At 38.1% G+C, this 16828-nt stretch overlaps 1 protein-coding gene across 1 annotated transcript in view; it reads left to right on the top strand.

Moving 5' to 3' along the window:
• Positions 1–16828, top strand: part of cdkal1 (CDK5 regulatory subunit associated protein 1-like 1) — a 261140-nt gene that overhangs the window by 62393 nt on the left and 181919 nt on the right. Inside the window, exon 5 of the mRNA XM_041988416.1 lies at positions 15955–16051. Within this exon, the coding sequence (XP_041844350.1) occupies positions 15955–16051 (97 nt within the window). The remainder of the gene's footprint in view (positions 1–15954; positions 16052–16828) is intronic.

Consider the following 16828-nt stretch of genomic DNA (forward strand, 5'->3'; position numbering starts at 1 on the left):
GAAAAATAAAACCAGCGTGACTAGAATCTTTCTCTGGCTTCAGCTCTGTTTTACAGTTGGGATTAGTTGCATTTACCTCATAATGTTTGGACTAGGGTGACACATTTTTCTTTTTAAATGCGGAAGCCATGATATCTGTTTCTCAGGTGGCAGGTGTGTGTGTTTGTGTAACAGTTAGCCTAACAGCTGCTGTGCTCATATCTTTAGTTACAGTCAGAGGTTTTCTGACACTGAACCAAAAGCTGTGACAGTGAAACATGATCAGCCTGAATCTATTCATTCTTAGACAAATACATTGTAGACAGAACAAACCTGCACATTAAACTTGCATTAAATCATACTTGCTGTGTACATAAACACACCCAGGCTGACACACACAGTTAAAGAAAACCGTTTATAATGCATTTTTCTACAAGCTGTTTTACATTTCTAATAATTGTTAAATATACCCAATGGAAAGAGACAAAAAGGGTAATAGCAAGTTGGGGCTTTGTATTTCTTCTTGTTGAGCACCTGTAAGCTTTTGCATTCTTCCTGTGGCTTTGTTTTAAGTTGATGATGACATTAGCTGACATTTGCTGGTGTTGGCTAAACAAGCACTGACCTGGAAAGTACTGCACCACTGAGATACTATATACTCACTGCAAGTTATAAAAGATGACATTTTGCCCCCTGCAAGACAGTGTCCTTTCTTTATGCACCTTTGGGGTACTAAATGACAGCTGGATTAACTGAGAAACTTTGCGGTGCTGCATATCCGCTAATGTAGATAGCAACACTTTCTGTGACCAGTTAAATTTAGATTCAGTATCTTACAGTATTGAAATGTGCTTGATATAGTAAGTCAGGTAAGATGTCAGTAAGATCTTTGACCTTTGCTTCTCTTATGCCTAAACTCTGAAGGAAAGCAATACACACAGTGATATGGGAAAGAGGGGCGTAGAAAGCCGATTACAGTATGGGAGGTTAGTCAGTTTTGAAAAAGGGGTCGAAGATATGAAGATGCTTAAAAAATGGTTTTACGATGAAGGATGTAATAAAGAGATCAGGTTTTTCATCATATAGATGTCCATTTATCTTTAGTGTCACCTGCTGTGTATAACTTTACACAAGTACATACACGCCTTGAAGATGTTATCACAGTCTCCAACGGCGCATTAAGAAGAGCTTGTTTCTAATATTACTGAACCAGCAGATGGACGTTGGCAAACTACCCAAGAAGCAATTTTACTAAACAGTATTTGGAGTGACACAAGCCGAAGGCTCATGACTTCGCCATAGATACATGTGCAAAAACTGATAGGTGCTTGGAAACGTACACAGCAAGATGCCAACCCCTGTTAGGCGTGGGATTGGTGGGTTACAGCCTAATTATACCTGGGGCAAACCTTAAACTCGGAGGTGCTGTAAACTTACAGACAGATGAATACAGAGAGAAGGAATATAGCTCTTGGATATTGGGCTGCAAGTGGAATATAGGCTACTGTGATTTCCCTGGCTGCACAAATACCGCCGGGGTTTAGCAGTGACTTTGGATAGCATCCATGTTTGGCTGTGTGTTTGTGTTAGATATGATACCAGATCCCATCTACTCTTGAAGTCTTCACACATCTAGTGTAAACTTTTTTTTTTTGGTGGTACAGGTTTTGTCCAGTGTTCTGCTCGGGTAATGTATGTTATAATTTAAACAGTTTAGAAACTAAAAGGCACATTCTGTGTATTTCACCTCTGATATAGACATACATATATCACCTCTGATGTGTGTGTAAATCAGTCAATGTTCTAAATAAATATAATTCATTGTTTAAGAAGTTGGACAATTTGTAAAATCATTAAAAAATTTAAGCCTTTATCAGTAGTCTGTATTTGACTGACTTTGAGTGATCAGAGGATGAAACAAAAATATATCTCTTAAAAGACTTAAGCACTTAAATGTGATAGTAAAAGAATGTGTGTTTTAAACCACACAACTTAAGCCTTGATGGTTTTTTTTGCTAATTTAACTGAGAAATGGAGTGATAGTAACATGATTTAATAGATGCAGATGAACAGAAGGAACAGTGGCAGCTGTTTTCTTGGCAGGGTTTTTTTTTCTCCCCAAAGATCTCTCCTCACACAGTGAACCGTGTCTTGAACCCTACTTTTAATTGGTGACATCTCAGATGGAAAGAGGGGGGAACTGGCTGATTCCCATAAATGAATTTTAAAGTAAAGGGTAGCACATAGCAACTTAATCAGCCTTTAAAGTTTGCACCCATTGCTTTCTTTGATTTTTAAAGGAATGTATTTAGAATAAACAGGGCACTGTGATTAAATCATAGACTCTTTAGAGGAATTGGTGAGCCATCATGGAGCCACTTTAGGCCATGCTGTGGAAAAGACATCAGCCAGGAAAATGAACAGGCTGAATGGATACCTTGACTTGGCTGCTGTATAATGATACCTCCACAGTCCACACAATGTTTTATCTTTTTGTGCTTATGTTCATATCTTCTTTTGTTTGTACACTCAGGTAAAATAAACGATACAAAGTCCCTTGAATATATTTGTAGGAAGTGTCACAAACACACACAGTTATTGCTATTTAAATATTTAATATACAATTACCTTACCAGTTTTAGATCTGTTCCCTTCAATTAGGGATGCACGATATATCGGCATTAATATCGGTATCGGCCGATGTTAGTCATTTTTTAACATATCGGTATTGGTCCAATAAGCAAAACTGGGCCGATATTAACAGCCGATATTTATTTTCGTATAATTGCTGATTGTGTTCGTGTGTCGGAAGGTTTGACCATGCAGCCATGTTTGGACATGTGACAGCGATGCAGCACTACATTGTGGGATGTAACTGAAGCAAGAAGCAATTTCAGTTGTGTGGTAATTTTTCATGGTGTAAAAAGAAGGTACTCAAAAAGCAGTATGCAATATCTGCAAAGTCGAAGTAATGCGAGGAGGATGCCGTGTTAATTCATATAGCACCACAAATTTGATATGTCATCTGAAAAACTGCCATCCAGAACTTCACAAACAATGGTGGGAAGCTAACAACCCTAATGTTTGCCTTATTTTCACTTTGTACAGAATTTGATAATCTTAAACCTTTTAAAACAAAATACATATATCGACATCGGTAAATATCGGTTATCGGCCATAACAACAATATTAATATCGGATATCGGTATCGGCCAAAATTTTCATATCGGTGCTTCACTGCCTTCAATACTGTTTTGGTTACAATTCTTAACCGCTTACTTTTTAATTATCTTTTTCAAATCAAATTTTATAGCCCTTTACAATAACCAAAAAGTACACTGTGATTTACAACAGTCATAAAGTTTTATTTGCTTTTTCAACATTTCTTAAGCATGTAGAATACAACACAGCAGTCAAAAGTAGAATAAAATCCAAAGGCAACAAAAGGGACACAAGAAATAAAGACAGGGAAAAAAGCCCTTACAAATGCAGAAAAGCACAATTTTTTAAAACAAAATGATAAAATAGCAAACCAACTTGATTCATGGTCTAAATCCATAAGTCTTTTTTTGCATAACAAGTGAAAGCCAGCCTTGTCATGCCGGAAGGGTGTCACAGTCCCATAAGCGGTCCCCATATCCTCAAGATTTTGAAGATGAATAGTAGTTTTTCCAGTCTTATAGTTTTGTTCAAAATTTGTTTAAAAAGAACCCCAGCTATTAGCACATTTTAGCCTGAACATGTAATTACCCAGTTCTACTAAAACGAATAGTTTCTGAAAGGTGAAAATTCCTAATTACTTTAAAAATCATACAGATATCGCCTTTATTTTACTTGTGCAATACATTCTGGGAAATTACATATGAGGGTTGCTGTTTAGACTAGAATACATGGAGGCGAAGGCAAATGCAACTTGTTTGTGGCAAGGTTTTCTTAAACTGTGGATCCACATAAACAATGCTGCACTGAGCTGCTCTTGGTTTCAGTTTCCAGTAAAAAAAAATAAAAGCAAAAAAAAAAGCAAACAGAGTCTTTGCTGTTTTCTGAATAATAAGAAGAAAAGAGCTGAATGGGATAAAATCTGTGGACAGGGCACAAATTCCCAAAGACCTATGTTTAAGTTCACGGGGCTGGCAGGTAAAAACAAAAACTGGAACCTACGATAGAACCTCAACAAGAAGACGTTTAATCACAGTTCAGGGTGGTAGCAGAAGACACGGAGAGAAACTTCGGAGACACTGCATGTCCTGCTTTCAGCCTCTTAACGATCAACCCCGACCCTGAACCATCAAACCCGACTCTGAACCATCGGACCCAACTCTGAATCAGAACATCAGACCAACCCAGGACACGTTGGAAAAAACACTGCTTCATTTAGTCTATTAATCTGGAACTTTCCAGTTTTTCTTCAACTACAACTGATTCTGCCACTCAGACAGATGAAGGCTCATCAGATGCAGCGTTGCAGCAGGAGATGTTACCCAATAACTACAGGTCATATTTATAAATTCAGATCAAATTTACGCAGGTAAGCAGCTGGAAGAAAGTTTTCATGTGCCATTATGTACACAAAAACTGCTATAGGCTATCTGTTGACTTGGTTTAAAGTCATCAGCTTGTGATGTTCATTTTACGTTAGTATATAAGGTGTAAGGCACTACTGTAAGCTGTGAATGAAAATATTTGATCCTCTAGCTTACAGTGAACTGCCACTGACAGAAAGCCCTTGTCCTGCAAGTTTTCCATGTGTCCCTGCTCCAACGCACCGGATTCACATTAATGAGTCACTTTGCAGAACTGATAGGCTTTTGGATCAATTTGATTTGAATCAGGTGTGTTAGAGCAGGGACACGTGGAAAACATGCAGGAATGAGGACCAGGGTTCACCACCACTACTTAAAGGCATGCACCTGTGTCTGACTGAATATATAGCATGTTTAAAATTCTGGGGAGGATTTGATGGAAGAGGAACTACAGCTATTTAGAGAGCAAGAGATGAGTCAGAAGGCATTATGGACAAACATGATGGAGTGTGGTGAAGAAACGGCGGTCCTTGGAATTCAGCAAAATGTTGGTGAGATTGACATGACTTTTTGATGTCTGCTGTGCTATGACATAGCAGGGTAGGTAGTACTTAGCAAACTTGTTAGAATGGTGTAATTATAGACTCTTTCTCTTATTGTGATTGCTGTTGGTTTGCTTAGATTGTTGATGCATTTGAGGTCACTGAGCATATGTCATTCCACTTTTCCAAATTCTTGTTTGTAATAATTTATGACCTTGAAATCAGTCATGATTACTTATGCTCAGACTAATTTGAGTGAATGCATTCAACCAAAAAAGGCCTTTAACCTGCTTCATCATACAAATCTTCCATAACAAAATAATCGTACAGAAACACACTAACATGTCAGATGACTTCATATTCAAACAAAGGCATGGCTGTGTGCATACAGGGAGTTGAATGTGTCTATCATACTCTATTTATTTTCAGATTGATTCACACAAAGGCAAAATGACTCTGGTTTATGGTTTTGATGCTAAAGCTTCCACAGATGTCACTGTAAGCATATATTTAAGTAAATTTCAATATTTAGATGAAAACCAGAAGTCCATATATCAAAAACAGATCACTAATCTATGTGTTTCCCTGTTTCCACAACTGCAAATTCAGCAGTATGCAATATGCTAAATTTAATTGGACAAGATTTATTCTATTTTAGTAATGCATATCTCACATTAGGAACCCAATGCAACACACGTCTTTAATGAAATGGGAATATTCTATTATTAGTTTTTCTCAATACTTTTTATTATTGTTTCTGAGTCCTCTTTTGCATTAAAGATTCCGGTGCTAGAAATTCTGTGAGAGCTTCTTCTGTTTTTTACAGGACTTTTTTTCAGTCATTCTTTGCTGGAGGGATTGTGCAGACAGATTTAAACAAATCAAATTAAATTTATATTTGTATAGCACATTTAATAAAACAGCTGACGCTGACCAAAGTGCTTAACAATTTTTAGACGCTTCAGATAAACAACAATAAAACATTTCTCAAAGCAAATACAGTAAAAGTAATAAGAACATTTGTTTTATGCCCACAGGTAAGGATTCTCTTGGACCAGTCAGTGGTCTACAGAGTATAGAGAATGCGCACTAACATCATACAACAAGTATAGAACTGTGGGATTGATTTGCCATTTTTGGGGTGGCTGTCATTTTTTTTAATGTCGATTTTATTCATAGTTTCTGATGAGTACTTCATCCCATTTTTTCGCTGAGTTGTGTACTTGGCTGCAGCAGCTTTGTGGTTGGCACACAAAAAGGAAATTAACCAGCAGGTTTTCATTCACCATTTTCATGTCGGAGTCAGTGCAGTGATAAACTCACTCCAGAGAACAGAAGAAGAAATCCTTTAGAAGACATCATTATTTGTTAGTATATACACTTACAAAATGTCAGGTGAAGAACAGGTGATGTCCAGATGCAATAAGTACATGATTTCAAATGAAGCAGTACTGATCTGGATGATACTCCCATGTTTAGATGAGAACATCACTTTCCTCGACTACATTGTGATGGTTTGTTGTTCTTTGATTAACCTGAGTCCCAGTGTTCTTTCAGACATTGAGTCAAAACATTCAGGACTGTTTACTCTTTTCAGACATTTCAGAGTAGATCTTCCATAAGATCCTTTAAAGTTTTTTTTGTATATATTATTCTTCTTGTTACCTCTGCCAAGGCGGAGGTCACGTTTTCAGCAGCATGCGTGCGTTTGTCTGTTAGCAACATAACTCAAAAAATTATGGACAGATTTTGATAAAATTTTCAGGAAATGCCAGGAAGTGATTAGGTTTTGGGGTGATCTGGAAAAGGATTCTTTTCTATTGGGAGATTGGAATAATTTTGCCAGTACAGCTTCTAACTCAACACAAAAAGCCCAGAATCTTTGGCAAAAAAACAAACAAAAAAACAAGATGACATAATGGTAGATGTTAAACACACTAACAGCTAACCCAGATTACCATCATTAAAGAGAGTGCAAATTTCTTCAATAGATTTAAGACTATTACAGCCATTTGCTTTATCTTGATGTCTAAGGGTCATCAAGATTTCCAGGGTCAAGAATTCTAAATAAAGTGTGACATCTACCTGATGATGGAAATAAATTGTAATATTAGCTTGAAGTATAAGAGTGTTGGCATGGGATTGGTAACTGGGTAGGTTGTTGGCTGAGTGATCCTATGTCTTGGTGGAGGTCTGTGCTCTCTGTGTGCTTCTAATAAGTATATTTCCTCATTTTTGACTGCTTTCATATTTTTACTGCTCCTTTTCCTTAGACAAGATGTATTAAATAAGTCAATCCTGTATATTTAGACATCTGTCTTTTCATTTTATAACACCCATAATAAATTTATCAGACATGTTCCACATAGATGAACAGGCAATATTTTCAAATCAAAATATTGGAACAATAAATATTTAATTAACATATAAATTTTCAGTATAACGGTGTAGGCAGGTCTTCATTTAAAATGGCTGCTTGCGCATTAAATCAGTGTTTTTCGATCCAGGTCCTCAGGACCCACCTCCCTGCATGTTTTAGAGGTGCTCCTCCTCCAACACACTTGTGTCACATTAAAAGACTTTCTCTTTGCTTTCCTTGCAAGCCTGTTAATGAGCAATTAACTTCATTCAGGTTTGGCAAAGTAGGGTTACCTCCAAAACATGGAGGGCTGTGGGTCCTTAGAGACCTGGATTGAGAAACACTGCATTACATTATAGATTTAAATAGCAGTGTAGGAGCTTACTTCAAACACACCGATGTCTGAGACTGAAACTGGTGGCATTACATCTAGACCTGAACTTCATTCAGTGGTCAGTAGATTTTAACGATTAATTAATTAATTAATTATTAAGAAGTGTTTTTTGCGTCGTAACGGCTCTAAACCTCTCTTATGAGCTTATCGCAGTAAGGACATTTCAGCTTGTTTTAGACATGTTTTAACAAAGTGAGAAACCTGAAAGGGTCGATGGAAACGGCAGCCAGTTTCCCTCAAATTGGAGGACAAAGCTGCAGTGACGTCACATGCACATTCCCTATTTGCATCACCATTTAAGTAGATTCTCCTCACTCTGAACATCATTTGAGGTAGTTATTAAAGAGGAAAAAGTATCCTATATGTGGGACTATCTTCAGTTTCTTAAAAGTAATACTTTTGTGGTTCTGTATGAATGTGTTTGTTTTCATTTCCATATAATTTAACTTAGCAGTTGTTTCTCCAATACAGCTTGAAGCTGAATTGTTATATTATTGTCCCACAACAGCCTCCTCTTTACATTGTAGGACTGGTTCCTCTTCTTAGGATTCTGCGTTCAGTTCCTCAATTAAGGCCCAATTTCAGATGCAACTTCTTACACATTCACAAGGATGTCTGTGAGCTTTCTCCACTGGCTCTGCCCTTTATTTTATTTATTTTTTTTATTAGTATTTTCTCTATTATGAATCATTCAAGCAGTGAATACAACTCATTTACAGTAATGCAATATTTATTACGCATTTACAAGACAGATTTCATGCTTTTCACAACACTGGGCATGTGTGTCAGGGATGTTTAAAAAGGCCATAATCTAAAAGCCTTGCATTTCCTCTGACTTGCCTTTACAAGACCCATGTTGACAGTTGGGCTGCATCCTATCACTGACATACCCGAAGGCCATGTTACCTAGCCATAAACTATCCATGTTATAGGTGTGCATTGATTGGTCAACAGATTGCCTGCATCCTGTAAAACCCAGCTCAGTTATGGATGCCTTTATTAAGCCCCCTGGTAATAAATTTGTAAAACTGAAAACAAAGGTGGATTTTTCTTTCTATTTTTTGTTTTTTACTGGAAAGACTAATAATAATTTTAAAAAAGAGAGAAAAAACACAGATCTCTAAAAATGAGCCAGTTATTTTTATAAAGTGTAGCAGATTAAAAGATTGAACTGCATCTCAATGAATTTTAGCAAGTAGTGGATTTAAGTGCCATATTAAAAATACTTTTTAAAGAACAATTTTCTCTTAAAAGCAAACATATATATATATATATATATATATATATATATATATATATATATATATATATATATATATATATATATATATATATATATATATATATATATATATATATATATATATATATATATAAAAACCTTTAAATAAACTTTCCTAACGGTATGGTCAAGGTATGGCTCTTTTTACACACAATAATATTCATTCACACAGAACAAAACATAGCCATGCTTTTGACCAGCATCCAAAACAACAAACTGCACTGATTTACATTAAAATGCTAACGTGACATGTTAACTCATGTCTGTGGTTTGGATCTGTTCACTGGGTGCTTCTGCTGAGGTGCTGGGTCACTGATGCTGTGCTATTGTGATAAGCTAATTTGGTTTTACAATGGATACATTGAGCAGTATTTTCGCTTTTCTTTCAAATGGTTCCAAGCTGTTGACAATTTTTGTCTTTTTGCCTGATTTTGATGCTTATTTTCTCCAGTTTCCTTCATTACAACTTTAAATCAAACCTGCAACAAACACCATACAGTAGCATGTAAGTATGTTGCAGGACAATAATAATTATTGGTCTGAAAGAAATCCTAGATAACACATCTGTGCGGATAAAACAAAGCATCACAGCAAATAACTCACATTGATGGTTTATAATGGAGTTCTTTAAGTTGCTTGAGGAATCATTTTACCTCTATTTTGTATCATTGTAAACATCACTTTCTATAACTCAGTTCTATGGCCCTCCTTTGATATAATTATCTTTTGATAACTAAACTAAATTGTTCTGTTTCCCACAATTTTTTTTTTCTGTGTCTCTTGTTGAATATTTGCTCCTGCCATCCTGTAAAATTCAACGGCCCCGTGAAGAGGGTGTGTTTGAGGTAAAGTCAGAGATCACATGGACTTCAGCTGCTGTACCTTTTAAACCTGTCTCATTCCTCAATAACAGTTCTATTCCATGGCCTCACACACCTCATTCTCTCTTGTCATTTTTATTGTCATTGTCATCATCCATTCTCTCCATCTTCCTTGATGGTGGTGAAGATGTGCTTTTGGATGGGTGCTCTCTCATCTTTACACTCATTGCCAGTTTTTACTCTATTGGTTGTTCTTCTTCTCCAGACTTATCCCAATTCTTATATCTATTTTACCAGAAAAAAAATGAACAAAAATTTATATTGAAAATATAATTAATAATTTATGTGATGATATTAACACATATAACAAATTATGGCCTTTGGTTATTCCCTTGTCCGTAAGTTTTGTTTTGTTCATTGTATATTTAGTGTTATTTTCTGGTTTTCCATGAATTGTATTCTAGTTTACTTTTTGTTATTGATTTATATCCTACATTTCAGCTACTTTGCTTCCTGTTTTACTTTTTTACTGGTAGCCCTCTTGTGCATCCTGAGTTTACTTCCTGTTCAGGTGCAACAAGTAATGCCAGGTTTTCTGTTAAGTCCTGTTTCCACCGAGTGTGGGTCAGTACGGGACGGGTTGGGGCAGTAAAGGCTGTTCTTTGCTTTCTTATATATTTTGTCTTCTTGACATGTGGCTACAAAAAATCCACGATACATTTAACATGGTGCTGTTGCTGCTTAGTTCCTAGTGCCTAGCCACACAGAAAGTGACAATTCTTTCGACCAGCCAACTGATTGCAGTGTGTTAAGCTCCACCCTTTTGGGTCGGATTGGTAAGGTCCCAAAAAGTAGGGCAGGTCGTATCGGACAATCTGGCAGCCGTCCCATCAGACACTCAACTGCGCTATATCTTACGTGCTTTTAAAGATTTTCTTTTGACAGTTTCCTGTCAGTCACTCTTTTCTTCTCTCCATCTTTCCAGTCCTTTATGACGGACCCTGTTGTACTACATTAAGAAATTTTATTTACTTTAATTTGTCTGCACTCACATCTCATAGGCCCAGAATGAACTTCTGTTTTATTTACAGTGTTTTTGTTTTAAAAATGGTTTTGGCGAAGCTTAGTGCACTTATTCACGTAGGAAGGGAAATATTCTTCGTGACTAACAAAGTGTTTTTTCTCATCATCTTCAGCCTGCGCTGTCTGGCAGTACAGACGTATTTCCTGTGGCTGCTCAAACAAAACATAAAGAACAATAAACATGGAACACTACATGAAAGATTAAATAAACACACACTGCTGATCCCCAGTTGATCAGGTAACACGTCGAGTTGTAATGGCCATTGCGAAATTTAAATTGCTTCAGTGACCAATTGTAAGACCATGTTATTTATTTAGCAGAAGTTTGAGGATGTGGAAAATATGCAAAGGAGCAATTTAATAGATTTGCTCACTCTCTCACGTTCACACCATGCACACATCGGCTCACATCTTAATTACTGAGGCTTGATGGCTACTTAACCTTCCCCCTTGCTGCTTATGCTAATGCAGGGGGGTCAGGGGTGTGCTGAGTGGCTGGGTTGCTGTCAAATCAACCAGAAATGACCGTCGAAGTGCAGATGAGAGGATGAGGGAGACAAAGAAGCAAGGACAAGGCAAATATGGTGGGGAGAGAGAGCAGTGAAAGGGGAAAGAGAGAAGAGATTAACAGATCTACATTAGTATTGTCAGACTACATTTTTGTCAATTAGCTTTTGTGTTGGGGAAAAAACAGTTTTAATTAGGCTAAGGTAAATCAGATGCAGATATGATCCCCTCAGTCACACAAAGTTCTGCTCTACTCCTTCCAGTATGACCTCATCCTTTAAGCAACATGTTTGTTAAGGAACATATGGCTGGCTCTGTGTGTGAGTGTAATGAGCTCATCCTCTCCCCTGCTATGTAGCTGAAGCTGTGTCTGTGTAAGGTTGAGGATGGCGAACAGCAGGGAGAGTCAGTGACAGGACACACGCACACACATACAGATGCTGACCTGTTTTAGAGGTTCATCTACCTGACGGTAAAGTGACATATTAAACGCTTTTGTTATAATAAGTGTGATGACTTCAGTGTTCCAATTATTTTTAGTTTGCTTTTATTGAAAACACCAGACAAAACTAACACAACCACATAATTAACGAGGGGTAATGCATCAAGAAAATAGAATTAAGTTGTTGATCATCTCTTGCTGTATTCAGTCTAAATGACAGAAGGAAAAGGATAAAGCTAAACACCTCTAAGGACTTAATTAAAATGTTTTGCATTCTCACAATGACAAACGTGGGCAGACATGTTCAGATGTGAAAACATCATTATTGAAGATATCTTTATCCGATGGCGCCACTAAATTTCAGTTTTTGTCATATAAACAGCACTAAAGAAGACTTCCACGGTTCTCAAAGGAAAGGCTCTCTCTTTCACTTCAGGTTTTGTTGTGAGAAAGTTGAAGAGGCTCTTATGTAGGTCATGCACTCTGGTCCATCTGATGCCTTGAGTTATTTTAATGTCATAATCCTAGCACAGGGCTTCTCGAAGTCAACCTGATCAATTCAGTTGGACATTTAGTCTGGTCTAATTTGACTGATTCACTGTGTCCACTCAGCTGTTAAAAACAAGTATGTACAGCACTTCTTACCATACATACCACAGAGGCTATGCATGTATGCGTAGACCTTTGAACACTGTTGCCGTCACCAGCCGTGACCGCTGGAATGCGTATGTAGAATTTGGATCCTGTGCATGCGTGTGGTCTTGAGGCTGTGGAGAGCAGTAACAAAGAGTTGACAAAGGGTCATAGATTTAGAGCGAGATGCCAAGGAAATCAAGGAGAAACGTGTTCAGGCTCACACACATATCTACTCTCACAAGGCACGCACGCATGCACACACTCTCTTCCGCGCTCTCTCTCTCACACACACACACACACACACACCCCCGTTGTCTGATCTTGGGGGACATCTGCTCCGGTCTGGGTCACTGGCAAGTGCTCGGCTGGACTCAAAAGTATCACCACGGCAACTGCATCACATAATCCCATTCCATCTCATCCCACCCTGGAACTGTGTGTGATGTGATTGGCCTGTTCCCCCCGGGGCACTTGGGCGACAACTCGGGCGCTGTCTGCTTACTCGCTGTGTCAGCTATGGCTGTGACTGTATGGGCAGGGATGGAGATGCACATTAAAGGAACGTTTGCCGCATCTTGGCACGAGACAATGTCACTTATTCATGCACACCCCTACTGTGTGTGTGCCTGAGTGTGCAGTGGTGCCAGTGTGACTCCATGGTGAACAATATGGGGAGATGAAGACACACAGTAGATATAGTAGCAGAGCTAAAGCATTTGCTTTATTAATGGCCAAAATGACTACTGTAACACCACATCCAGCATGGCGTCCACTTTTGTCTTTTTTCTATCGCAGTGTTCGTTCTTCATGCTCTGAAGCTCACTGATTGTTTGGCTGGCGTTTGTTGTATTGTTTCGTATTTTTCTTTAATTTTATTGAAACCCAGCATGCAATACAACACTTGTGTGAACACTGACAGCCAATGTTGTGAGAGGGCTCTGAGGCAATTACGTCATTAGGTCATACAAAAAGATGTCTGGTTGTTCACATGAAATCGAAAAGGGTGGCGTTTGCAGAGCTGTTGACTTTAGGAACCTGTTTAGGGGGCATTTACACCAAGGTAGTACGCTAGACTCGGAACCGACTGGGGACTCAGTTCATTTGATGGGTGCAACATTTTTCCGGCCCAGGTTTGCTTTCACCCACACGACTTAAAACAAATCGGACCATTTAAATAATGCATATTATTCCTTGCCAGAGGCGGCGCTGCATCAAGACTTAAGAAAACACAAGAAGAGGAAACAAACAACAAAGAAAAAAACTGGCTCTTCTATTGGTTATTGCAGGACAACATCTGTTTCCATCATTAAAGAGCAAAACATGGAGCTGCATCAGATCGTAGCAGTTTTGAGTTGATAAATTTCTTTAAGGACTTTTACAGTGTTCTCCCACATCTGACCTCAAGCCATTTCTCCTAGCCAGAGCCACCTATTGTCCCACATGCGTGTATGTTCAAGTTGCATTTACCCACAATGCAATGTGTTGAATCCACAATGCCCTTTGCTTTGTAGTCCACTTCCTGTTTTTGATTCACTCGAAGTGGACCAAGACTTGCGTTAGTAGGCAGACTAGAGTCTGCTTCTTTGATCCAGTGTTTGCGCATCCATGAGTCCCCAAACAAAATGGACTTTCTGAACAAACAGACTGGGATTTGAATCACACACACAAAATAAATGATAAAATAAAATTAAATTAGATAAATAAATAAATAAATAGTTCATTTACACACACAATGCAAATAGACGTTGAACAAAGGAAGTACAGTTTCTCTCATTGTGCAGACTGAGGCATCATATTCAACATCTGTTATCTTTGTTGGGTTTTTTTTTAATTAGTGCAGTTTTTTACTCCTTAGTCGTCCTGGGAATTGTTCTTGGAAGTGTGTGTATGAATATTAATACATACCACACTTGGTGCATATGAAGTCTTTAATTCAGCATGCAATAATATTGTACCTGGCCAGTAAAGCTGTTTCTCACTAAAACAATGCCCTGAATAATCATAAAGCACTGATTTCTAGCTTTGCCTCTTTTCCTTTAATCTCTCACCAACATGAGCTTTTATTTATTCCTCCATTTCTCATCCATGTGACCGTATAAGCTGACTTTGAATGGAGTTGTCTGCCCTCACATTTCTCTTCCTTCACACCATGTTCCTCACTCAAACCTTCCACCTCCGTTTCTACCTCTTTTTGTTTGCTGAAGAATAAAAACTGAATTAAAACACAAGTGACAGTTTGCATCCAGCTCCATTGCTGCTCCCCAGTCCTCCTCCCACCATTCCACCCTCACTAACATGCCTACCCGCTTCCATCCTTCCCTCCCACTCCAGCTGTCAGGAGGCTTCATTATTAAAGATTTATGGCAGAGTCTGGGCAGCTCCTCCAAAAGCTTTTGTCAGACAGAACGCATATCTCAAATCTCTCTGCCACTGACTGAAAGTGACATAAAGGTTTGCATAGATATGCGCTCACACACATTTTCAGTGTGGTTTGTTACACTGTTTTACTATTAGCATACCTCTTTTTTGATTACTTAATTTTAATAAAAAGACATTGGATTTGTGATCATTTCCAATCATTCTATGGTAAATTACTAATGCATGGTGGTATTTATAATAAGAATGTTATGCCATAATATCATTCTAAAGCAAATGTGGAGTCATTGGATGCATTTATTCAGTTGTGGCTAGTTGGAGGCATCTCTTTGTGTAGCTGCAAGAAGTTTTTGAGAAAACATCCATAAAGATACCTTATCACAATGAACATTCTCTATTCAATACACCATGATGCTAACTTTTGGAAATTACTTTCATCACAAGTGAACATGGACAATGGAATTGTGCTTGTGTTTGGTCTTTACCACAGTGTTATTAATGTTTATACTGGTTGGGAAATGTGTTGTACTTTCAGATTTTCATTCAGATCCACGGGGATGGATCTCTGTTTTTATGTTTGAATTTAAAGAAAAGACTCAGCGTTTGCATACAGCAAAGGAAGAATTTGGAGTTGGATCTAATTTGCAACTGGATGCAGACAGGCTGACAGATTGCTGAAGCTATTGATTTGTGTGTGTGTGTTTGTGTGTGTTGGTGCATACATTTCAGTCCCATCAGCCTGCTGTACTTTCATTAATGGCTTAAGAAAATAGATTAAGAAAACATTTTATTGTTAAGTACCTCTTTCACATTCATAGATTGTTGCTGGAGGAAACCTAAACCATTTGTCATTAAAGGGTCTGTCCACAACTATTATAATTTAACGTTAATCTGCAGTGTGTACTTCAACCTTTTGTTCTTTAACGCTAATCAAAAACAGGTATTGTGCAGACTGATGGTGCAAAAAAAGCCAAGCACTGATAATCTCATTCTTGCATTTGTTTGTGCAGGAAAGCCCAGGAACAGCAGAAAAAGGTGGTTGTAGCAGGATGTGTTCCCCAAGCTCAGCCACGGATGGACTACCTCAAAAGTCTCAGCATTATTGGGGTACGTGTACATTGTGTTCTCTGTGTGTACTCTCTGTACTGTGATTTATTTGCATGAAAGTGTGGTCAAAAGGTAAATGTTGATGCAGCATATGTTCTGTTTTCTGGCTCACACTTATTTGTGTTTCATGTGTCTAATAAGCAGAATTTGAGAGGTACACACACGTGACATATCATGGTATGCTCATTACCTTCTGGCATGTGTGTGTCTGTGTGTGAGACTGCATTAATATACAAACAGGTTAAAGTTAGGCATTTATGGGGGCTTTTGAAGTCGACTAGTTAGGCCTTTCAAAATCGATTAGTTGTAAATTCATCCTGACGTTATCAATAATGTATTTAAAAAATATTTTTGAACGTGTGAGATGTTATTTGCACAATGTGTGTGTTCCATACACAAGTGTTTTTTTTAACATTGTGTGGGCTCTAGTGTCCTTTGTTTTTTTAGCCGTTAAATTAGAAAGTGGGTTAGGGAGACGTCGGGAACGAACCAGGGCTGGCTGCGTTTATAGGGCCGCTGCCATGCTAGGTTATTTTTCTCGTCTTTCCGTCTGGTCTTTTTGCTCTTGAACCAACATTTCTGTGAGGGTTTAGTAACTGTGCTGCTCTGATCTTTTGCCTCCACTATAGATGAAAACTCAGACAGAAACAGCTGCTAAACTTTCCTGCTGCTGCTTCTAAACTTTGGGATGCAGAGGCGAGATACTTACTGCCGGGTGAAGCTGCAGCTAGCTTTAGGGTTAGCTCTCTTCACTTTACCCAGCAGTGGTGAAGCAGC

The sequence above is a fragment of the Melanotaenia boesemani genome, chromosome 6 (genome assembly GCF_017639745.1).
Source record: "Melanotaenia boesemani isolate fMelBoe1 chromosome 6, fMelBoe1.pri, whole genome shotgun sequence".
In the NCBI taxonomy this organism is placed as follows: domain Eukaryota; kingdom Metazoa; phylum Chordata; class Actinopteri; order Atheriniformes; family Melanotaeniidae; genus Melanotaenia; species Melanotaenia boesemani.